Source organism: Panulirus ornatus, chromosome 5 (genome assembly GCF_036320965.1).
Source record: "Panulirus ornatus isolate Po-2019 chromosome 5, ASM3632096v1, whole genome shotgun sequence".
NCBI lineage: Eukaryota > Metazoa > Arthropoda > Malacostraca > Decapoda > Palinuridae > Panulirus > Panulirus ornatus.
In genome coordinates this window covers 39,346,177-39,372,117 of record NC_092228.1, presented here as the reverse complement: position 1 = coordinate 39,372,117, position 25,941 = coordinate 39,346,177, and the positions used below count along the sequence as shown (strand labels likewise).

At 37.1% G+C, this 25,941-nt stretch overlaps 1 protein-coding gene across 3 annotated transcripts in view; it reads left to right on the top strand.

The window, feature by feature from the left end:
* LOC139748680 (cadherin-AgCad1-like) overlaps positions 1-25,941 on the top strand; it is a 305,223-nt gene that overhangs the window by 263,280 nt on the left and 16,002 nt on the right. For 2 of the 3 annotated variants that reach the window (XM_071661965.1, XM_071661968.1), the window contains 2 exons: positions 6,893-6,972; positions 12,217-12,393. In XM_071661965.1, the coding sequence (XP_071518066.1) occupies positions 6,893-6,972; positions 12,217-12,393 (257 nt within the window). Of the gene's footprint in view, positions 1-6,892; positions 6,973-12,216; positions 12,394-12,478; positions 12,695-25,941 lie in introns of those variants that run through there. The other variant, XM_071661967.1, reaches the window with a different exon arrangement.

Here is a 25,941-nt window from a genome sequence, read left to right as displayed (position 1 = left end):
ACCAAATTGGAGGTGGAAAGATGGAGTGAAAAAGATTTTGAGTGATCGGGGCCTGAACATGCAGGATCGGGGCCTGAACATCCATGGTTCCATCCGCTGCCAAATCCACTCCCAGATATCTAAAACACTTCACTTCCTCCAGTTTTTCTCCATTCAAACTTACCTTCCAATTGAATTAACCCTCAACCTTACTGTACCAAACACTCTTCTCTTATTCATATTTACTCTCAACTTTCTTCTTTCACACACTTTACCAAACTCAGTCACCAGCTTCTGCAGTTTCTCACCTGAATCAACCACCAGTGCTATATCATCAGCGAACAAGTGACTCACTTCCCAAGCTCTCTCATCCACAACAGACTGCATACTGCCCCTCTTTCCAAAACTCTTGCATTCACCTCCCTAACAACCCCATCCATAAACAAATTAAACAACCATGGAGACATCACACACACCTGCCACAAACCTACATGCACTGAGAACTAATCACTTTCCTCTCTTCCTACACGTACACATGCCTTACATCCTTGGTAAAAACTTTTCACTGCTCCTAACAACTTACCTCCCACACCATACATTCTTAATACCTTCCACAGAGCATCTCTATCAACTCTATCATATTCCTTCTCCAGATCCATAAATGCTACATACAAATCCATTTGCTTTTCTAAGTATTTCTCACATACATTCTTCAAAGCAAACACCTGATCCACACATCCTCTACCACTTCTGAAACCACACTGCTCTTCCCCAATCTGATGCTCTGTACATGCCTTCACCCTCTCAATCAATACCCTCCCATATAGTTTCCCAGGAATACTTAACAAACTTATACCTCTGTAATTTAAGCACTCATTGTTATCCCCTTTGCCTTTGTACAATGGCACTATGCAAGTATTTTGCCCATCCTCAGGCACATCACCATGAATCATACACACATTAAATAACCTTACCAACCAGTCAACAATACAGTTACCCCCTTTTTTAATAAATTCTAATGCACTACCATACAAACCCGCTGCCTTCCCTTGGTAGACAGACCTATACATATATACACGTGCACATAATTCATACTGTCTGCCTTTATTCATTCCCATCGCCACCCCGCCACACATGAAAATAACCATCCCCTCCCCTCAAATGTGTGCGAGGTAGTGCTAGGAAAAGACAACAAAGGCCACTTTCGTTCACATTCAGTCTCTAGCTGTCATGTAATAATGCACCGAAACCACAGCTCCCTTTCCACATCCAGGCCCCATACAACTTTCCATGGTTTACCCCAGATGCTTCACATGCCTTGGTTCAATCCATTGACAGCACGTCGACCCCGGTATACCACATCGTTCCAATTCACTCTATTCCTTGCACGCCTTTCACCCTCCTGCATGTTCAGGCCCCGATCACTCAAAATCTTTTTCACTCCATCTTTCCACCTCTAATTTGGTCTCCCACTTCTCCTCGTTCCCTCCACCTCTGACACATATATCCTCTTGGTCAATCTTTCCTCACTCATTCTCTCCATGTGACCAAACCATTTCAAAACACCCTCCTCTGCTCTCTCAACCATGCTCTTTTTATTACCACACATCTCTCTTACCCTATTATTACTTACTCGATCAAACCACCTCACACAACATATTGTCCTCAAACATCTCATTTCCAGCACATCCACCCTCCTCTGCACAACTTTATCCATAGCCCACGCCTCACAACCATATAACATTGTTAGAACCACTATTCCTTCAAACATACCCATTTTTTGCTTTCTGAGATAATGTTCTCAACTTCCACACATTCTTCAATGCTCCCAGAACTTTTTCCCCCTCCCACACCCTATAATTCACTTCCGCTTCCATGGTTCCATCCGCTGCCAAATCCACTCCCAGATATCTAAAACACTTCACTTCCTCCAGTTTTTCTCCATTCAAACTTAGCTCCCAATTGACTTGTCCCTCAACCCTCCTGTACCTAATACCCTTGCTCTTATTCACATTTACTCACAGCTTTTTTCTTTCACACACTTTAGCAAACTCAGTCACCAGCTTCTGCAGTTTCTCACACGAATCAGCCGCCAGCGCTGTATCATCAGCGAACAACAACTGACTCACTTCCCAAGCTCTCTCATTCACAACAGAGTGCATACTTGCCCCTCTTTCCAAAACTCTTGCATTTACCTCTCTAACAACCCCATCCATAAACAAATTAAACAACCATGGAGACATCATACACCCCTGCCGCAAACCTACATTCACTGAGAACCAGTCACTTTCCTCTCTTCCTACATGTACGTATGCCTTACATCCTCGATAAAAACTTTTCACTGCTTCTAACAACTTACCTCCCACACCATATATTCGTAATACCTTCCACAGAGCATCTCTATCAACTCTATCATATTCCTTCTCCAGATCCATAAATGCTACATACAAATCCATTTGCTTTTCTAAGTATTTCTCACATACATTCTTCAAAGTAAACACCTAATCCACTCATCCTCTGCCACTTCTGAAATCACACTGCTCTTCCCCAATCTGATGCTCTGCACATGCCTTCACCCTCTCAGTCAATACCCTCCCATATAATTTCCCAGGAATACTCAACATACTTATACCTCTGTAATTTTATGTGGGAGGCAAGTTGTTAGAAGCAGTGAAAAGTTTTTATCGAGGATGTAAGGCATGTGTATGTGTAGGAAGAGAGGAAAGTGATTGGTTCTCAGTGAATGTAGGTTTGCGGCAGGGGTGTGTGATGTCTCCATGGTTGTTTAATTTGTGTATGGATGGGGTTGTTAGGGAGGTGAATGCAAGAGTTTTGGAAAGAGGGGCAAGTATGCAGTCTGTTGTGGATGAGAGAGCTTGGGAAGTGAGTTAGTTGTTGTTCGCTGATGATACAGCGCTGGTGGCTGATTCGTGTGAGAAAGTGCAGAAGCTGTTGACTGAGTTTGGTAAAGTGTGTGAAAGAAGAAAGTTAAGAGTAAATGTGAATAAGAGCAAGGTTATTAGGTACAGTAGGGTTGAGGGTCAAGTCAATTGGGAGGTAAGTTTGAATGGAGAAAAACTGGAGGAAGTAAAGTGTTTTAGATATCTGGGAGTGGATCTGGCAGCGGATGGAACCATGGAAGCGGAAGTGAATCATAGGGTGGGGGAGGGGGCGAAAATCCTGGGAGCCTTAAAGAATATGTGGAAGTCGAGAACATTATCTCGGAAAGCAAAAATGGGTATGTTTGAAGGAATAGTGGTTCCAACAATGATGTATGGTTGCGAGGCGTGGGCTATGGATAGAGTTGTGCGCAGGAGGATGGATGTGCTGGAAATGAGATGTTTGAGGACAATGTGTGGTGTGAGGTGGTTTGATCGAGTAAGTAGTGTAAGGGTAAGAGAGATGTGTAGAAATAAAAAGAGCGTGGTTGAGAGAGCAGAAGAGGGTGTTTTGAAATGGTTTGGACACATGGAGAGAATGAGTGAGGAAAGATTGACCAAGAGGATATATGTGTCGGAGGTGGAGGGAACGAGGAGAAGTGGGAGACCAAATTGGAGGTGGAAAGATGGAGTGAAAAAGATTTTGTGTGATCGGGGCCTGAACATGCAGGAGGGTGAAAGGCGGGCAAGGAATAGAGTGAATTGGATCGATGTGGTATACCGGGGTTGACGTGCTGTCAGTGGATTGAATCAGGGCATGTGAAGCGTCTGGGTTAAACCATGGAAAGTTGTGTGGGGCCTGGATGTGGAAAAGGAGCTGTGGTTTCGGGCATTATTGCATGACAGCTAGAGACTGAGTGTGAACGAATGGGGCCTTTGTTGTCTTTTCCTAGTGCTACCTCGCACACATGAGGAGGAGGGGGATGGTATTCCATGTGTGGCGAGGTTGCGATGGGAATGAATGAAGGTAGACAGTGTGAATTGTGTGCATGGGTATATATGTATGTGTCTGTGTGTGTATGTATATGTGTACATTGAGATGTATAGGTATGTATATTTGTGTGTGTGGATGTGTATGTATATACATTGTGTATGTGGGTGGGTTGGGCCATTTCTTTTGTCTGTTTCCTTGCGCTACCTCACAAACGCGGGAGACAGCAACAAAGCAAAATAATAAGAAATAAAAAATATATATATATATATTTGTAAATATATATATAAATGTACTGGAAAAGTTGAGGTCCAGATAAATTTTTGGGTCTGTCAAAGCTTTATTATGGCGGATGACCAACTACCTACCCTCATATATCCAAGATATGGTTGTACTTTGTGTAATGAAGACAATTGAGAAACATCATAAGCCAATATTCCAGTTTCATGATAAGAGAAGTGGACCAGGCAGTATGATACAGTGGTTGAATTGATGAAAACTACTATTGACGTTTGTGTAAATAAATTATATATTTTCCCTTTTCCATAACCAGAGGTTGAACCATTATGTGACATTCATTTTTCATTTCATTTCAAGCTAGAAGTTTCAGTTTTCTAAATAATTTCTTACATTTTTCATATGTATATATATATATATATATATATATATATATATATATATATATATATATATATATGTGTGTATATGTGTATATATATATATATATATATATATATATATATATATATATATATATATATATATATATATATATATATTATCCCTGGGGATAGGGGTGAAAGAATACTTCCCACGCATTCCTCACGTGTCGTAGAAGGCGACTAGAGGGTACAGGGAGCGGGGGCCCAGAAATCCTCCCCTCCTTGTAATTTTAACTTTCTAAAAAAATGGGAAACAGAAGGAGTCATGCGGGGAGTGCTCATCCTCCTTGTAGACTTAGATTCGGGTGTCTAAATGTGTGTGGATGTAACCAAGATGTGAAAAAAGGAGAGATAGGTAGTATGTTTGAGGAAGGAACCTGGATGTTTTGGCTCTGAGTGAAACGAAGCTCAAGGGTAAAGGGGAAGAGTGGTTTGGGAATGTTTCTGGGAGTAAAGTCAGGGGTTAGTGAGAGGACAAGAGCAAGGGAAGGAGTAGCAGTACTCCTGAAACATGAGTTGTGGGAGTATGTGATAGAATGTAAGAAAGTAAAGTCTCTATTAATATGGGTAAAACTGAAAATATTGCAGTGGAATTTATTAAAAAAGGGGGTGACTGTATTATTGACTGGTTGGTAAGGTTATTTAATGTATGTATGACTCATGGTGAGGTGCCTGAGGATTGGCGAAATGCGTGCATAGTGCCATTGTACAAAGGCAAAGGGGATAAGAGTGAGTGCTCAAATTACAGAGGTATAAGTTTGTTGAGTATTCCTGGTAAATTATATGGGAGGGTATTGATTGAGAGGGTGAAGGCATGTACAGAGCATCAGATTGGGGAAGAGCAGTGTGGTTTCAGAAGTGGTAGAGGATGTGTGGATCAGGTGTTTGCTTTGAAGAATGTATGTGAGAAATACTTAGAAAAGCAAATGGATTTGTATGTAGCATTTATGGATCTGGAGAAGGCATATGATAGAGTTGATAGAGATGTTCTGTGGAAGGTATTAAGAATATATGGTGTGGAAGGCAAGTTGTTAGAAGCAGTGAAAAGTTTTTATCGAGGATGTAAGGCATGTGTACGTGTAGGAAGAGAGGAAAGTGATTGGTTGTCAGTGAATGTAGGTTTGCGGCAGGGGTGTGTGATGTCTCCATGGTTGTTTAATTTGTTTATGGATGGGGTTGTTAGGGAGGTGAATGCAAGAGTTTTGGAAAGAGAGGCAAGTATGAAGTCTGTTGGGGATGAGAGAGCTTGGGAAGTGAGTCAGTTGTTGTTCGCTGATGATACAGCGCTGGTGGCTGATTCATGTGAGAAAGTGCAGAAGCTGGTGACTGAGTTTGGTAAAGTGTGTGAAAGAAGAAATTTAAGAGTAAATGTGAATAAGAGCAAGGTAATTAAGTACAGTAGGGTTGAGGGTCAAGTCAATTGGGAGGTAAGTCTGAATAGAGAAAAACTGGAGGAAGTAAAGTGTTTTAAATATCTGGGAGTGGATCTGGCAGCGGATGGAACCATGGAAGCGGAAGTGGATCATAGGGTGGGGGAGGGGGCGAAAATCCTGGGAGCCTTGAAGAATGTGTGGAAGTCGAGAACATTATCTCGGAAAGCAAAAATGGGTATGTTTGAAGGAATAGTGGTTCCAACAATGTTGTATGGTTGCGAGGCGTGGGCTATGGATAGAGTTGTGCGCAGGAGGATGGATGTGCTGGAAATGAGATGTTTGAGGACAATGTGTGGTGTGAGGTGGTTTGATCGAGTAAGTAACATAAGGGTAAGAGAGATGTGTGGAAATAAAAAGAGCGTGGTTGAGAGAGCAGAAGAGGGTGTTTTGAAATGGTTTGGGCACATGGAGAGAATGAGTGAGGAAAGATTGACCAAGAGGATATATGTGTCGGAGGTGGAGGGAACGAGGAGAAGAGGGAGACCAAATTGGAGGTGGAAAGATGGAGTGAAAAAGATTTTGTGTGATTGGGGCCTGAACATGCAGGAGGGTGAAAGGAGGGCAAGGAATAGAGTGAATTGGAACGATGTGGTATACCGGGGTTGACGTGCTGTCAGTGGATGGAATCAAGGCATGTGAAGCGTCTGGGGTAAACCATGGAAAGCTGTGTAGGTATGTATATTTGCGTGTGTGGACGTATGTATATACATGTGTATGGGGGGGGGGTTGGGCCATTTCTTTCGTCTGTTTCCTTGCGCTACCTCGCAAACGCGGGAGACAGCGACAAAGTATAATAAAAATAAAAAATATAATCCTATCTTTAGAAAGCTGCATAGATCAGCCCCACCTATAGACTACAAAATTGTATAAAATGTTTATGCCTGTTTTTAAGGACAAAGAAAAGTATTTCTCTGTTTCTTCTCTCTCATAAAGATTTATTTTATACAGGTACTACTGGGTGTGGTGTCCCTGGTGTTGGGCTCACTGGTGTTCATGCTTCTTACAGCCTACTGTATCAGGACAAAGAGGTAGGTTGTGGCTACCTTCAGGAAAACCTCAGTGATTTTAGAGTAATTTTTACTGTCATTATTTAGGAAGTCATAGTTTATTCTGAAGCAAAGATAACTAATAGTTTGTCACTGTGATTATTCCAGGCAAACCCAATGATTTTAGGGGTAACACAAAGGGCATGCTTTTTATGTTGTAGATGTATGTTAATGGAGTAGTCAGTATGCAGTGTTTGTAAAATATCAGATTTAGACAAATATTACACATTTTTTTTTTTTTTTTTATACTTTGTCGCTGTCTCCCGCGTTTGCGAGGTAGCGCAAGGAAACAGACGAAAGAAATGGCCCAACCCCCCCCCCCCATACACATGTACATACACACGTCCACACACGCAAATATACATACCTACACAGCTTTCCATGGTTTACCCCAGACGCTTCACATGCCTTGATTCACTCCACTGACAGCACGTCAACCCCTGTATACCACATCGCTCCAATTCACTCTATTCCTTGCCCTGCTTTCACCCTCCTGCATGTTCAGGCCCCGATCACACAAAATCTTTTTCACTCCATCTTTCCACCTCCAATTTGGTCTCCCTCTTCTCCTCGTTCCCTCCACCTCCGACACATATATCCTCTTGGTCAATCTTTCCTCACTCATTCTCTCCATGTGCCCAAACCATTTCAAAACACCCTCTTCTGCTCTCTCAACCACGCTCTTTTTATTTCCACACATCTCTCTTACCCTTACGTTACTTACTCGATCAAACCACCTCACACCACACATTGTCCTCAAACATCTCATTTCCAGCACATCCATCCTCCTGCGCACAACTCTATCCATAGCCCACGCCTCGCAACCATACAACATTGTTGGAACCACTATTCCTTCAAACATACCCATTTTTGCTTTCCGAGATAATGTTCTCGACTTCCACACATTTTTCAAGGCTCCCAAAATTTTCGCCCCCTCCCCCACCCTATGATCCACTTCCGCTTCCATGGTTCCATCCGCTGCCAGATCCACTCCCAGATATCTAAAACACTTCACTTCCTCCAGTTTTTCTCCATTCAAACTCACCTCCCAATTGACTTGACCCTCAACCCTACTGTACCTAATAACCTTGCTCTTATTCACATTTACTCTTAACTTTCTTCTTCCACACACTTTACCAAACTCAGTCACCAGCTTCTGCAGTTTCTCACATGAATCAGCCACCAGCGCTGTATCATCAGCGAACAACAACTGACTCACTTCCCAAGCTCTCTCATCCCCAACAGACTTCATACTTGCCCCTCTTTCCAGGACTCTTGCATTTACCTCCCTAACAACCCCATCCATAAACAAATTAAACAACCATGGAGACATCACACACCCCTGCCGCAAACCTACATTCACTGAGAACCAATCACTTTCCTCTCTTCCTACACGTACACATGCCTTACATCCTCGATAAAAACTTTTCACTGCTTCTAACAACTTGCCTCCCACACCATATATTCTTAATACCTTCCACAGAGCATCTCTATCAACTCTATCATATGCCTTCTCCAGATCCATAAATGCTACATACAAATCCATTTGCTTTTCTAAGTATTTCTCACATACATTCTTCAAAGCAAACACCTGATCCACACATCCTCTACCACTTCTGAAACCGCACTGCTCTTCCCCAATCTGATGCTCTGTACATGCCTTCACCCTCTCAATCAATACCCTCCCATATAATTTACCAGGAATACTCAACAAACTTATACCTCTGTAATTTGAGCACTCACTCTTATCCCCTTTGCCTTTGTACAATGGCACTATGCACGCATTCCGCCAATCCTCAGGCACCTCACCATGAGTCATACATACATTAAATAACCTTACCAACCAGTCAACAATACAGTCACCCCCTTTTTTAATAAATTCCACTGCAATACCATCCAAACCTGCTGCCTTGCCGGCTTTCATCTTCCGCAAAGCTTTTACTACCTCTTCTCTGTTTACCAAATCATTTTCCCTAACCCTCTCACTTTGCACACCACCTCGACCAAAACACCCTATATCTGCCACTCTGTCATCAGACACATTCAACAAACCTTCAAAATACTCATTCCATCTCCTTCTCACATCACCACTACTTGTTATCACCTCCCCATTTACGCCCTTCACTGAAGTTCCCATTTGCTCCCTTGTCTTACGCACCCTATTTACCTCCTTCCAGAACATCTTTTTATTCTCCCTAAAATTTACTGATAGTCCCTCACCCCAACTCTCATTTGCCCTTTTTTTCACCTCTTGCACCTTTCTCTTGACCTCCTGTCTCTTTCTTTTATACTTCTCCCACTCAATTGCATTTTTTCCCTGCAAAAATCGTCCAAATGCCTCTCTCCTCTCTTTCACTAATACTCTTACTTCTTCATCCCACCACTCACTACCCTTTCTAAACAGCCCACCTCCCACTCTTCTCATGCCACAAGCATCTTTTGCGCAATCCATCACTGATTCCCTAAATACATCCCATTCCTCCCCCACTCCCCTTACTTCCATTGTTCTCACCTTTTTCCATTCTGTACACAGTCTCTCCTGGTACTTCCCCACACAGGTCTCCTTCCCAAGCTCACTTACTCTCACCACCTTCTTCACCCCAACATTCACTCCTCTTTTCTGAAAACCCATACTAATCTTCACCTTAGCCTCCACAAGATAATGATCAGACATCCCTCCAGTTGCACCTCTCAGCACATTAACATCCAAAAGTCTCTCTTTCGCACGCCTGTCAATTAACACGTAATCCAATAACGCTCTCTGGCCATCTCTCCTACTTACATAAGTATACTTATGTATATCTCGCTTTTTAAACCAGGTATTCCCAATCATCAGTCCTTTTTCAACACATAAATCTACAAGCTCTTCACCATTTCCATTTACAACACTGAACACCCCATGCATACCAATTATTCCCTCAACTGCCACATTACTCACCTTTGCATTCAAATCACCCATCACTATAACCCGGTCTCGTGCATCAAAACCGCTAACACACTCATTCAGCTACTCCCAAAACACTTGCCTCTCATGATCTTTCTTCTCATGCCCAGGTGCATATGCACCAATAATCACCCACCTCTCTCCATCAACTTTCAATTTTACCCATATTAAATATTACACATGTAATTGATTATTTGTTTGTTCTGTATGGGAAAGAGATCTACCCTCATGGGGCCCCATCTCTTGAACTTTCGTTACTGAGACAAATTTTAATTTTTTTGAGTAATGTTTTGAATTTTCATTTTCATCAATTAGCTTATTTCATTCAGCCACAGCCCCTAAGTCAAAACTATAAAAGAACTTTTTTACATCTTTTCCAACAAGGCTTGTAAAGTTTCTTGCTCTTGGAATCTTTCAATGAGCTTCTAACCGTTGACATTGTTAGTTTTTATTTTAAGAAACTTGGTTGCTGTCAAGTCTTCCCATATTCTTCTTTTCTGCATAGTGAACAGATCTGTAGCCTCTGATCTCTTCTCTCTATGTATGTAATTGTGTAATGAATTACCTGTTCATGATTACATCTTTATACTATATGAAGAAAGAGTTGTAAACTCTCGGGGCCCCATATGTTAAACTTTCTTTACTATCATACAACTTTCAAACATTTGTTATTCTGTGAGCATTTACATTTGTCATTTAGTTTGATCCATTCCTCTACAACTTTGTTACTTTACAAGCACTCCTTTAATTATTTTTTAACAAGGTTCTTGATATAAAAGTACTCCTTCACGTATTTTTAACAAGTTTCTTGATGTTTATTTCTATGGCTTCTAGGAGCATATTCTTTGCAGCCTTTAAAGAACTGTTCATTATTCACTTTTTAAAATTGTTTTGGAAACCTGAAGGTGTTAATAATTTCCTATTATTCTTTTCTTTTTTCATGGTGGGTAACTGTGCAGCTTCTAACTTCTCCTAATAACTGTTTTTCTTCAGGAACCATTATTGTTGCCCTCCTTTGGACCTTCTAACTTTGATTTTGTTTCTGGTGCGTGAAGAGACCACGTCTGAGATGCATTATCTAATAAAGTTGTAATTTGATTTATGATAAATTTATTGAACATCTAATATACATAATTAAATCTAATTCTGATATTAACCAGTAGACAGCTGGTACATTTACATACCTATACATTTCAGCGTATACATACATATACATACACACATATACATATATACACATGTACATATTCATATTTGCTGCCTTCATCCATTCCCGTCGCCACCCCGCCACACATACATATATATATCAACGTATACACAAATACATACACAGACATATACATGTGTACACATGTACATATTCATACTTGCTTGCCTTTATCCATTCCTTTTGCTACCCTGCCCCACAGGAAACAGCATTGCTACCCCATGCTTTAGCGAGGTGGCACCCAGAAAACAGACCCCAGTAGAAAACAGACCCCAGTATACTGCGTCATTCCAGTTCACTTTATTTCTTGTACACCTCTCACCCTCCTGTATGCTCGGGCCCTGATCACTCAAAATCTTTTTCACTCCATCCTTCCACCTCCGATTTGGTCACTTGCTTCTCTTTGTTCCCTCCACCTCTGACACATATATCCTCTTTGTCAATCTTTCTTCACTCATTCTCTCCATATGTCCAAACCATTTCAATACACCCTCTTCTGCTCTGTCAACCTCACTCTTTTTATTTCCACACATCTCTCTTGCCCTTTCATTACTTAATCAAACAAACCACCTCACACCACATATTGTCCTCAAACATATGTGATTATATTCAAACATAATTCCATTCCTTTCAGTAGGCTCAGATCAAGAATGAAATTGGCCCGAGGGACAACCCCTGCCACGTGCATTTAGTTACCCTGTAAGTCCACCGATTGTCGAAGAGGGTTCAGTCTTCAAGGATACATCTTATTTGGGTGGTAGAGCATAGTTTTCACACCCATAAAGAAAGTCCTCTCTCAGATGTTCATGAAACTCTGTTATAGAGAATCAGTTTTTCATCTATCAGAACCTACATTTTCTGATTTATCAACCTTTACCAGAATGATTTGCTCAGAATTTTCAAAATACATGCTCATTACACTTGATGACCCTTCTCTTCACATACTTTGAGAATATCTTTCATTGGTTTCCACTTTCCGTTGTTAATTATGAAAAGATTATGTGATGATGGAGGATGTGTTGATGCAAGGTTTAATATTAAGACACTGATATCTTGATACTTTATTTTCCCACAGTTTGCAGCGTCGTGTGCATGTTTTGTCAACTAACACGTTTGGCTCCCAGTCCTCAGATCTTAATAGGTTGGGCATGGATATGATGAAATTTCCTGGAAGCAATAAATTTACAAGTGAGGGGGCAAATCCCATGTACAATATGTCAGAAGCAGACTTACGAAACGAGGAGTCAAGCAGGTAAAGTTATGAAATTATGTCCAGTTGTCATTAAGTTAAGTTTTATATTTAAGAAATTTTCAGGAAAGATTCTCTTTTGTTTCAGAAGTACTGATGGCCTACCAAAAAAGAGATCAGAGAGGTTTGAAGATTTGAATAAAGTGGATCTGTTTGCGTAAATCAGCCATAAAATTGTTAATGTGAGAAATATTATGATAATGTTCCGTAAAAGTTTAAGGATTTGAATAATGTGGATCTGTTGGCCTTAGTCATAAAATTATTAATATGAGAGAAATGTTGTGATAATTTTCTGCGAGAACTTTCTCCTACTGGTGTTCCATTGTATTATTTTCTATCCCATGTCAGAACTTTCCAGAATTTACAAGTGATGCAGGCTATATAGATTTCTCCTGTTACCTTAATTAGTAATGGCCCACAAACCTTGAAACTGAAGGTTTAGGTTTGTGCCTTGAAATCATTAACATGGCATTTGGATTATGATCTGTGCCTCATAAAAATTATGATTTTTAAAGTTCCTTTTCTTTCAGCTTTAATTTCTTTCCAGTTCCAAGGGATAAATCTGATGCAGTCATCTTGTACAATAATTCTTACACATCTTCAGCTGATACTCAGTTTTTAAGTATCACTTTATTACATACAAAAGTTTTTCTATACTTGTCACTTTGTGCACCGATTCGTTTTGTTAAGCTGGACCAACATCTCTGTTCAAACTATCTCTATACCAAAAATGGTTTTTCACCTAATCTGAAATTCCTCTGGCATCTGTTGCTTTTGTGTTTATGTTATGGCTGTGGGGGGTGCATGTTGTGTGCATTGTATGTGATGTCCAGAATGGTTTTTCTGTTTAGAAAAAGAGGCCCAGTCAAGGCGAATGGAAGGTGTGAGCTAGATTTGTCTTTTTTTTATGTTAGCTGAAACGGCATGGGCAGCTGAGGCCCTAATCAAGGCCATCCCATTGATTTTCTTTTTTTCTTTCTTTCAAACTATTCGCCATTTCCTGCGTTAGCGAGGTAGCGTTAAGAACAGAGGACTGGGCCTTGGAGGGAATATCCTCACCTGGACCCCTTCTCTGTTCCTTGTTTTGGAAAATTAAAAAAAAAACGAGAGGGGAAGATTTCCAGCCCCCCGCTCCCTTCCCTTTTAGTCGCCTTCTACGACACGCAGGGAATACGTGGGAAGTATTCTTTCTCCCCTATTCCCAGGGATATATATATATATATATATATATATTGGTCGAGGTGGTGTGCAAAGTGAGAGGGTTAGGGAAAATGATTTGGTAAACAGAGAAGAGGTAGTGAAAGCTTTGCGGAAGATGAAAGCCGGCAAGGCAGCAGGTTTGGATGGTATTGCAGTGGAATTTATTAAAAAAGGGGGTGACTGTATTATTGACTGGTTGGTAAGGTTATTTAATGTATGTATGACTCATGGTGAGGTGCCTGAGGATTGGCGGAATGCGTGCATAGTGCCATTGTACAAAGGCAAAGGGGATAAGAGTGAGTGCTCAAATTACAGAGGTATAAGTTTGTTGAGTATTCCTGGTAAATTATATGGGAGGGTATTGATTGAGAGGGTGAAGGCATGTACAGAGCATCAGATTGGGGAAGAGCAGTGTGGTTTCAGAAGTGGTAGAGGATGTGTGGATCAGGTGTTTGCTTTGAAGAATGTATGTGAGAAATACTTAGAAAAGCAAATGGATTTGTATGTAGCATTTATAGATCTGGAGAAGGCATATGATAGAGTTGATAGAGATGCTCTGTGGAAGGTATTAAGAATATATGGTGTGGGAGGCAAGTTGTTAGAAGCAGTGAAAAGTTTTTATCGAGGATGTAAGGCATGTGTACGTGTAGGAAGAGAGGAAAGTGATTGGTTGTCAGTGAATGTAGGTTTGCGGCAGGGGTGTGTGATGTCTCCATGGTTGTTTAATTTGTTTATGGATGGGGTTGTTAGGGAGGTGAATGCAAGAGTTTTGGAAAGAGGGGCAAGTATGAAGTCTGTTGGGGATGAGAGAGCTTGGGAAGTGAGTCAGTTGTTGTTCGCTGATGATACAGCGCTGGTGGCTGATTCATGTGAGAAACTGCAGAAGCTGGTGACTGAGTTTGGTAAAGTGTATGGAAAAAGAAAGTTAAGAGTAAATGTGAATAAGAGCAAGGTTATTCGGTACAGTAGGGTTGAGGGTCAAGTCAACTGGGAGGTGAGTTTGAATGGAGAAAAACTGGAGGAAGTGAAGTGTTTTAGATATCTGGGAGTGGATTTGGCAGGGGATGGAACCATGGAAGCGGAAGTGGATCATAGGGTGTGGGAGGGGGCGAAAATTCTGGGAGCCTTGAAGAATGTGTGGAAGTCGAGAACATTATCTCGGAAAGCAAAAATGGGTATGTTTGAAGGAATAGTGGTTCCAACAATGTTGTATGGTTGCGAGGCGTGGGCTATGGATAGAGTTGTGCGCAGGAGGATGGATGTGCTGGAAATGAGATGTTTGAGGACAATGTGTGGTGTGAGGTGGTTTGATCGAGTAAGTAACGTAAGGGTAAGAGAGATGTGTGGAAATAAAAAGAGCGTGGTTGAGAGAGCAGAAGAGGGTGTTTTGAAATGGTTTGGGCACATGGAGAGAATGAGTAAGGAAAGATTGACCAAGAGGATATATGTGTCAGAGGTGGAGGGAACGAGGAGAAGTGGGTGACCAAATTGGAGGTGGAAAGATGGAGTGAAAAAGATTTTGTGTGATCGGGGCCTGAACATGCAGGAGGGTGAAAGGAGGGCAAGGAATAGAGTGAATTGGAGCGATGTGGTATACCGGGGTTGACGTGCTGTCAGTGGATTGAATCAAGGCATGTGAAGCGTCTGGGGTAAACCATGGAAAGCTGTGTAGGTATGTATATTTGCGTTTGTGGACGTATGTATATACATGTGTATGGGGGTGTTGGGCCATTTCTTTCGTCTGTTTCCTTGCGCTACCTCGCAAACGCGGGAGACAGCGACAAAGTATAATAAAAAAAATAAGATAATATATATATATATATATATATATATATTTTTTTTTTTTTTTTTTTTTTTTCTTTCCATGGTTCCATCCGCTGCCAGATTGACGTGCTGATAGTGGATTGAATCAGGGCATGTGAAGCGTCTGGGGTAAACCATGGAAAGCTGTGTAGGTATGTATATTTGCGTGTGTGGACGTATGGATATATATGTGTATGTGGGTGGGTTGGGCCATTTCTTTTGTCTGTTTCCTTGCGCTACCTCGCAAACGCGGGAGACAGCAAAAAAAAAAAAAAAATATCCTCTTATCGAGGAGGTCAGGCATGTGTACGTGTAGGATGAGAGGAAAGTGATTGGTTCTCAGTGAATGTAGGTTTGCGGCAGGCGTGTGTGATGTCTCCATGGTTGTGTAATTTGTTTATGGATGGGGTTGTTAGGGAGGTGAATGCAAGAGTTTTGGAAAGAGGGGCAAGTATGAAGTCTGTTGGGGATGAGAGAGCTTGGGAAGTGAGTCAGTTGTTGTTCGCTGATGATACAGCGATGGTGGCTGATTCATGTGAGAAACTGCAGAAGCTGGTGACTGAGTTTGGTAAAGTGTGTGGAAGAAGAAAGTTACGAGTAAATGTGAATAAGAGCAAGGTTATTAGGTACAGTAGGGTTGAGGGTCAAGTCAGTTGGGAGGTGAGTTTGAATGGAGAAAAACTGGAGGAAGTGAAGTGTTTTAGATATCTGGGAGTGGATCTGGCAGCGGATGGAACCATGGAAGCGGAAGTGGATCATAGGGTGGGGGAGGGGGCGAAAATTCTGGGAGCCTTGAAGAATGTGTGGAAGTCGAGAACATTATCTCGGAAAGAAAAAATGGGTATGTTTGAAGGAATAGTGGTTCCAACAATGTTGTATGGTTGCGAGGCATGGGCTATGGATAGAGTTGTGCGCAGGAGGATGGATGTGCTGGAAATGAGATGTTTGAGGACAATGTGTGGTGTGAGGTGGTTTGATCGAGTAAGTAACGTAAGGGTAAGAGAGATGTGTGGAAATAAAAAGAGCGTGGTTGAGAGAGCAGAAGAGGGTGTTTTGAAATGGTTTGGGCACATGGAGAGAATGAGTGAGGAAAGATTGACCAAGAGGATATATGTGTCGGAGGTGGAGGGAACGAGGAGAAGAGGGAGACCAAATTGGAGGTGGAAAGATGGAGTGAAAAAGATTTCGAGTGATCGGGGCCTGAACATTCAGGAGGGTGAAAGGAGGGCAAGGAATAGAGTGAATTGGAGCGATGTGGTATACCGGGGTTGACGTGCTGTCAGTGGATTGAATCAAAGCATGTGAAGCGTCTGGGGTAAACCATGGAAAGCTGTGCAGGTATGTATATTTGCGTGTGTGGACGTATGTATATACATGTGTATGGGGGGGGGGGTTGGGCCATTTCTTTCGTCTGTTTCCTTGCGCTACCTCGCAGACGCGGGAGACAGCGGCAAAAAAAAAAAAAAAAAAATATATATATATATATATATATATATATATATATATATATATATATATATATATATATATATATATATATATATCCCTGGGGATAGTGATTGGTTCTCAGTGAATGTAGGTTTGCGGCAGGGGTGTGTGATGTCTCCATGGTTGTTTGATTTGTTTATGGATGGGGTTGTTAGGGAAGTGAATGCAAGAGTTTTGGAAAGAGGGGCAAGTATGAAGTCTGTTGGGGATGAGAGAGCTTGGGAAGTGAGTCAGTTGTTGTTCGCTGATGATACAGCGCTGGTGGCTGATTCATGTGAGAAACTGCAGAAGCTGGTGACTGAGTTTGGTAAAGTGTGTGAAAGAAGAAAGTTAAGAGTAAATGTGAATAAGAGGAAGGTTATTAGGTACAGTAGGGTTAAGGGTCAAGTCAGTTGGGAGGTAAGTTTGAATGGAGCAAAACTGGAGGAAGTAAAGTGTTTTAGATATCTGGGAGTGGATGTTGAAAATTTGAGCAAAATATTTTACAAGGCTATAGCCTGGGATTTTTCTTGATTTTTTTCAAAAAATGGATTTTCTTGAGAATTTCAGGATATATGGTTTTAGGTATGCTGAATACGAATCCGTGGTCAAAACTTAGAAATTCGTGTAATTAGTCGAGGAATTAGCATATTGATTTTATTATAATCTATGAGGTAATTAAAGACATTAATAATGCGAAATGCAGTCATTTGACTCGGAATACTTAATCAGCATGTAAAATAGTATCTATACCCATATTTTCATTAAGATCTGAAGAAGTTGAAAATTTGAGCAAAATATTTTGCAAGGCCATAGCCTTGGATTTTTTTTTTTTTTTTTTTCAAAAAATGGATTTTCTTGAGAATCTCAAGATATGTGGTTTTAGGTATGCTGAATACGAATCTGTGGTCAAAATTTAAAAATTCGTTTAATTAGTTGGGTAATTACCGTAATATATTTATAATTCATCTAAGGGGTAATTAAAGGCATTAATAATGCGAAATGCAGTCATTTGACTCAGAATACTTAATCTGCATGTAACATAACATCTATACCCATATTTTCATTAAAATCTGAAGAAGTTGGAATTTTGAGCATTTTAAACATTACGTTTAACATAATTAATCTATGAGGTAATTAAAGGCATTGGTAATGCGAAATGCAGTCTTTTGACCCGGAATTCTTAATCAGCATGTAAAATAGTATCTATACCCATATTTTTTTTAAAATCTGAAGAAGTTGAAAATTTAAGCAAAATATTTTACAATTTTTCTTGATTTTTTTCAAAAAATGGATTTTCTTGAGAATTTCGGGATATGTGGTTTTAGGTACACTGAATAGGAATCTGTGGTCAAAACTGAAAAATTCGTGTAATTAGTCGGGTAATTAGCATGATGATTTTATTATAATTAATCTAAGGGGTAATTAAAGGCATTAATAATGCGAAATGCGGTTATTTGACTCGGAATACTTAATCAGCATGTAAAATAGTATCTATACCCATATTTTCATTAAAATCGGAAGAAGTTGAAAATTTAAGCAAAATATTTTGCCTTGGATTTTTCTAGATTTTCTTTCAAAAAATGGATTTTATTGAAAATTTCAAGATATGTGGTTTTAGGTATGATGAATACGAATGTGTGGTCAAAACTTAAAAATTCGTGTAATTAGTCGGGTAATTAGCGTAATAATTTTATAATTAATCTAAGGGGTAATTAAAGGCATTAATAATGCCAAATGCAGTAATTTGACTCAGAATACTTAATCTGCATGTAAAATAACATCTATACCCATATTTTCATTAAAATCTGAAGAAGTTGAAATCTGAGGAAAATATTTTGAAAGCCTTGGATTTTTCTTGATTTTTTTCAGAAAATGGATTTTCTCGAGAATTTCAGGGATATGTGGTTTCAGGTATGCTGAATACGAATCCGTAGTCAAAACTTAGAAATTCGTGTAATTAGTCGAGGAATTAGCATATTAATTTTATAATTATTCTATGAGGTAATTATAGACATTAATAATGAGAAATGCAGTCATTTGACTCGGAATACTTATACAGCATGTAAAGTAGTATCTATGCCCATATTTTAATTAAAATCTGAATAAGTTGAAAATTTGAGCAAATTAAGCATATTACGTTTATCATAATTAATCTATGAGGTAATTAAAGGCATTGATAATGCGAAATGCAGTCATTTGACTCGGAATACTTATACAGCATGTAAAGTAGTATCTATACCCATATTTTCATTAAAATCTGAAGAAGTTGAAAATTTCAGCAAAATATTTTGCTAGGCTATATAGCCTTGGATTTTTCTTGATTTTTTTCAAAAAATGGGATTTCTTGAGAATTTCAAGATATGTGGTTTTTGGTATGCTGAATACGAATCTGTGGTCAAAACTTAAAAATTCGTGTAATTAGTCGGGTAATTAGAGTAATTTTATTATAATTCATCTAAGGGGTAATTAAGGGCATTAATAATGCGAAATGCAGTCATTTGACTCAAAATACTGAATCAGCATGTAAAGTAGTATCTATACCCATATTTTCATTAAGATCTGAAGAAGTTTGAAAATTTTGAGCAAAATATTTTGCAAGGCCTTGGATTTTTCTTGTTTTTCTAGGTATGATGAATACGAATCTGTGGTCAAAACTTAAAAATTCGTGTAATTAGTCGGGTAATTAGCGTAATGATTTTATAATTAATCTAAGGGGTAATTAAAGGCATTAATAAAGCGAATTGCAGTGATTTGACTCAGAATACTTAATCTGCATGTAAAAAACCATCTATACCCATATTTTGATTAAAATCTGAAGTTGAAAATTTGAGCAAAATATTTTGCAAGGATTTTTCTTGATTTTTTTTTTCAAAAAATGGATTTTCTCGAGAATTTCAGGGTATGTGGTTTCAGGTACGTTGAATACGAATCTCTGGTCAAAACTTAGAAATTCGTGTAATTAGTCGAGGAATTAGCCTATTAATTTTATAATTATGAGGTAATTAAAGACATTGATAATGCGAAATGCAGTCATTTGACTCGGAATACTTAATCAGCATGTAAAATAGTATCTATACCCATATTTTCATTAAGATCTGAAGAAGTTGAAAATTTGAGCAAAATATTTTGCAAGGCCATAGCCTTGGATTTTTTTTTTTTTTTTTTTTTCAAGAAATGGATTTTCCTGAGAATTTCAAGATATGTGGTTTTTGGTATGCTGAATAGGAATCTGGGTCAAAACTGAAAAATTCGTGTAATTAGTCGGGCAATTAGCATGATAATTTTATAATTAATCTAAGGGGTAATTAAAGGCATTAATAATGCGAAATGCGGTCATTTGACTCGGAATACTTAATCAGCATGTAAAATAGTATCTATACCCATATTTTCATTAAAATCTGAAGAAGTTGAAAATTTAAGCAAAATATTTTACTTGGATTTTTCTTGATTTTTTTCAAAACATGGATTTTCTTGACAATTTCAGGATATGTGGTATTAGATATGCTGAATACGAACCTGTGGTCAAAACTTAAAAATTCGTGTAATTAGTCGGGTAATTAGCATGATAATTTTATATTTAATCTAAGGGGTAATTAAAGGCATTAATAATAAGAAATGGTTTCATTTGACTAGGAATACTTAATCAGCATTTAAAATAGTATCTATACCCATATTTTCATTAAGATCTGAAGAAGTTGAAAATTTGAGCAAAATATTTTGTAAGGCCTTGGATTTTTCTTGTTTCTTTTTCAAAAAATGGATTTTCTTGAGAATTTCAAGATATGTGGTTTTTGGTATGCTGAATACGAATCTGTGGTCAAAACTGAAAAATTCGTGTAATTAGTTGGGGAATTAGCGTAATAATTTTATTATATTTCATCTAAGGGGTAATTAAAGGCATTAATAATGCGAAATGCAGTCATTTGACCCAAAATATTTAATATGCATGTAAAATAACATCTATACCCATATTTTCATTAAAACCTGAAGAAGTTGAAAATTTGAGCAATTTAAGTATATTACGTTTAACATAATTAATCTATGAGGTAATTAAAGGCATTGATAATGTGAAATGCAGTCATTTGACTGGGAATACTTAATCAGCATGTAAAGTAGTATCTATACCTATATTTTCATTAAAATCTGAAAAAGTTGAAAATTTAAGCAAAATATTTTACAAGGCCTTGGATTTTTCTTGATTTTTTTTTTTCAAAAAATGGATTTTCTTGAGAATTTTAGGATATGTGGTTTTAGGTATGCTGAATACGAATCTGTTGTCAAAACTGAAAAATTCGTGTAGTTAGTCGGGTAATTAGCATGATAATTTTATTATAATTAATCTAAGGGGTAATTAAAGGCATTAATAATGCGAAATACGGTCATTTGACTCGGAATACTTAATCAGCATGTAAAATAGTATCTATACCCATATTTTCATTAGAATCTGAAGAAGTTGAAAATTTGATTAAAATTTTTCTAGATTTTTTTCAAAAAATGGATTTTCTCAACAATTTCAGGGTATGTGGTTTCAGGTATGCTGAATACGAATCCTTAGTCAAAACAGAAATTCGTGTAATTAGTCGAGGAATTAGCCTATTAATTTTATAATTATTCTATCAGGTAATTAAAGGCATTAATAATTCGAAATGCACTCATTTGACTCGGAATACTTAGTCAGCATGTAAAATAACATCTATACCCATATTTTCATTAAAATTTGAGTAAGTTGAAAATTTGAGCAAATTAAGCATATTACGTTTATCATAATTAATCTATGAGGTAATTAAAGGCATTGATAATGCGAAATGTAGTCATTTGACTGGGAATACCTAATCAGCATGTAAAGTAGTATCTATACCCATATTTTCATTAAAATCTGAAGAAGTTCAAAATTTAAGCAAAATATTTTTCTTGATTTTTTTTCAAAAAATGGATTTTCTTGAGATTTCAGGGTATGTGATTTTAGATATGCTGAATACGAATCTGTGGTCAAAAATGAAAAATTCGTGTAATTAGTCGGGTAATTAGCATGATAATTTTATAATTAATCTCAGGGATAATTAAAAGCATTAATAATGGGAAATGCTTTCATTTGACTCGGAATACTTAATCAGCATGTAAAATAGTATCTATACCCATATTTTCATTAAGATCTGAAGAAGTTGAAAATTTGAGCAAAATATTTTGCCTTGGATTTTTCTTGATTTTCTTTCAAAAAATGGATTTTCTTGAGAATTTCAAGATATGTGGTTTTTGGTATGGTGAATACGAATCTGTAGTCAAAACTTAAAAATTCATGTAATTAGTCGGGTAATTAGCCTAATAATTTTCTATTTCATCTAAGGGGTAATTAAAGGCATTAATAATGCGAAATGCAGTCATTTGACTCAAAATACTTAATCTGCATTTAAAATAACATCTATACCCATATTTTCATTAAAATCTGAAGAAGTTGAAAATTTGAGCAATTTAAGCATATTACGTTTAACATAATTAATCTATGAGGTAATTAAAGGCATTGATAATGCGAAATGCAGTCATTAGACTGGGAATACTTAATCAGCATGTAAAGTAGTATCTATACCTATATTTTCATTAAAATCTGAAGAAGTTGAAAATTTAAGCAAAATATTTTACAAGGCCTTGGATTTTCCTTGATTTTTTTCAAAAAATGGATTTTCTTGAGAATTTCAGGATATGTGGTTTTAGGTATGCTGAATACGAATCTGTGGTCAAAACTGAAAAATTCGTGTAATTAGTCGGGTAATTAGCATAATTTTATTTTAATTAATCTAAGGGGTAATTAAAGGCATTACTAATGCGAAATGTGGTCATTTGACTCGGAATACTTAATCAGCATGTAAAATAGTATCTATACCCATATTTTCTTTAGAATCTGAAGAAGTTGAAAATTTGAGCAAAATTTTGGATTTTTCTTGATTTTTTTGAAAAAATGGATTTTCTCAACAATTTCAGGGTATGTGGTTTCAGGTATGCTGAATACGAATCCTTGGTCAAAACTTAGAAATTCGTGTAATTAGTCGAGGAATTAGCCTATTGATTTTATAATTATTCTATGAGGTAATTAAAGGCATTAATAATGCGAAATGCAGTCATTTGACTCGGAATACTTAGTCAGCGTGTAAAATAACATCTATACCCATATTTTCATTAAAATTTGAGTAAGTTGAAAATTTGAGCAAATTAAGCATATTACGTTTATCATAATTAATCTGAGATAATTAAAGGCATTGATAATGCGAAATGCAGTCATTTGACTCGGAATACTTAAGCAGCTTGTAAAGTAGTATCTATACCCATATTTTCATTAAAATCTGAAGAAGTTGAAAATTTAAGCAAAATATTTTACAAGGCTATAGCCTTGGATTTTTCTTGATTTTCAAAAAATGGATTTTCTCGAGAATTTCAAGATATGTGGTTTTAGTTATGCTGAATACGAATCTGTGGTCAAAACTTAAAAATTCGTGTAATTAGTCGGGTAATTAGCGTAATAATTTTATAATTAATCTAAGGGGTAATTAAAGGCATTGATAATGCGAAATGCAGGCATTTGACTCTGAATACTTAATCTGCATGTCAAATAACATCTATACCCACATTTTCCTTAAAATCTGAAGAAGTTGAAAATTTGAGGAAAATATATTACAAGGCCTTGGATTTTTCTTGATTTTTTTTTCAAAAAATGGATTTTCTCGAGAATTTTAGGGTATGTGGTTTCAGGTATGCTGAATACGAGTCCTTGGTCAAAACTTAGAAATTCGTGTAATTAGTCGGGTAATTAGCGTAACAATTTTATTATAATTCACCTAAGGGGGTAATTAAAGGCATTAATAATACGAAATGCAGTCATTTCACTCAGAATACTTAATCTGCATGTAAAATAACATCTATACCCATATTTTCTTTAAAATCTGAAGAAGTTGAAAATTTGAGCAATATAGGCATATTACGTTTAACATAATTAATCTATGAGGTAATTAAAGGCATTGATAATGCGAAATGTAGTCATTTGACTGGGAATACTTAATCAGCATGTAAAGTAGTATCTATACCCATATTTTCATTAAAATCTGAAGAAGTTGAAAATTTAAGCAAATTATTTTACAAGGCTATAGCCTTGGATTTTTCTTGATTTTTTCAAAAAATGGATTTTCTTGAGAATTTCAGGATATGTGGTTTTAGGTATGCTGAATACGAATCTGTGGTCAAAACTGTAAAATTCGTGTAATTAGTTGGGTAATTAGCATGATAATTTTATTATAATTAATCTAAGGGGTAATTAAAGGCATTAATAATGCGAAATGCTTTCATTTGACTCGGAATACTTAATCAGCATGTAAAATAGTATCTATAACCATATTTTCATTATGATCTGAAGATGTTGAAAATTTAAGCAAAATATTTTACAAGGCTATAGCCTTGGATTTTTCTTGATTTTTTTCAAAAAATGGATTTTCTCAACAATTTCAGGGTATGTGGTTTCAGGTATGCTGAATACGAATCCCTGGTCAAAACTTAGAAATTCGTGTAATTAGTCGAGGAATTAGCCTATTAATTTTATAATTATTCTATGAGGTAATTAAAGGCATTAATATTGCGAAATGCAGTCATTTGACTCGCAATATTTAGTCAGCATATAAAATAACATTTATACCCATATTTTCAATAAAATTTGATTAAGTTGAAAATTTGAGCAAATTAAGCATATTACGTTTATCATAATTAATCTATGAGATAATTAAAGGCATTGATAATGCGAAATGCAGTCATTTGACTCGGAATACTTAAGCAGCATGTAAAGTAGTATCTATACCCATATTTTCATTAAAATCTGAAGAAGTTGAAAATTTAAGCAAAATATTTTACAAGGCTACAGCCTTGTAATTTGGATTTTTCTTGATTTTTTTTCAAAAAATGGATTTTCTCGAGAATTTCAAGATATGTGGTTTTAGTTATGCTGAATAGGAATCTGTGGTCAAAACTTAAAAATTCGTGTAATTAGTCGGGTAATTAGCGTAATAATTTTATAAATAATCTAAGGGGTAATTAAAGGCATTGATAATGCGAAATGCAGTCATTTGACTCAGAATACTTAATCTGCATATAAAATAACATCTATACCCATATTTTCCTTAAAATCTGAAGAAGTTGAAAATTTGAGCAAAATATTTTGCCTAGGATTTTTCTTGATTTTTTTCAAAAAATGAATTTTCTCGAGAATTTCAGGGTATGTGGTTTCAGGTATGCTGAATACGAATCCTTGGTCAAAACTTACAAATTCGTACTTAGAAATTCGTGTAATTAGTCGGGTAATTAGCGTAATAATTTTATAATTCATCTAAGGGGTAATTAAAGACATTAATAATGCGAAATGCAGTCATTTCACTCAGAATAGTTAATCTGCATGTAAAATAACATCTATACCCATATTTTCCTTAAAATCTTAAGAAGTTGAAAATTTGAGCAATTTAAGCATATTACGTTTAACATAATTAATCTATGAGGTAATTAAAGGCATTGATAATGCGAAATGTAGTCATTCGACTGGGAATACTTAATCAGCATGTAAAGTAGTATCTATACCCATATTTTCATTAAAATCTGAAGAAGTTGAAAATTTAAGCAAAATATTTTACAAGGCTATAGCCTTGGATTTTTCTTGATTTTTTTGAAAAAATGGATTTTCTTGAGAATTTCAGGATATGTGGTTTTAGGTATGCTGAATACGAATCTGTGGTCAAAACTGTAAAATTCGTGTAATTAGTCGGGTAATTAGTATGATAATTTTATTATAATTAATCTAAGGGGTAATTAAAGGCATTAATAATGCGAAATCTTTCATTTGTCTCGGAATACTTAATCAGCATGTAAAATAGTATCTATAACCATATTTTCATTATGATCTGAAGATGTTGAAAATTTGAGCAAAATATTTTGCAAGGCTATAGCCTTGGATTTTTTTTGATTTTCTTTCAAAAAATGGATTTTCTTGAGAATTTCAAGATATGTGGTTTTTGGTATGGTGAATACGAATCTGTGGTCAAAACTTAAAAATTC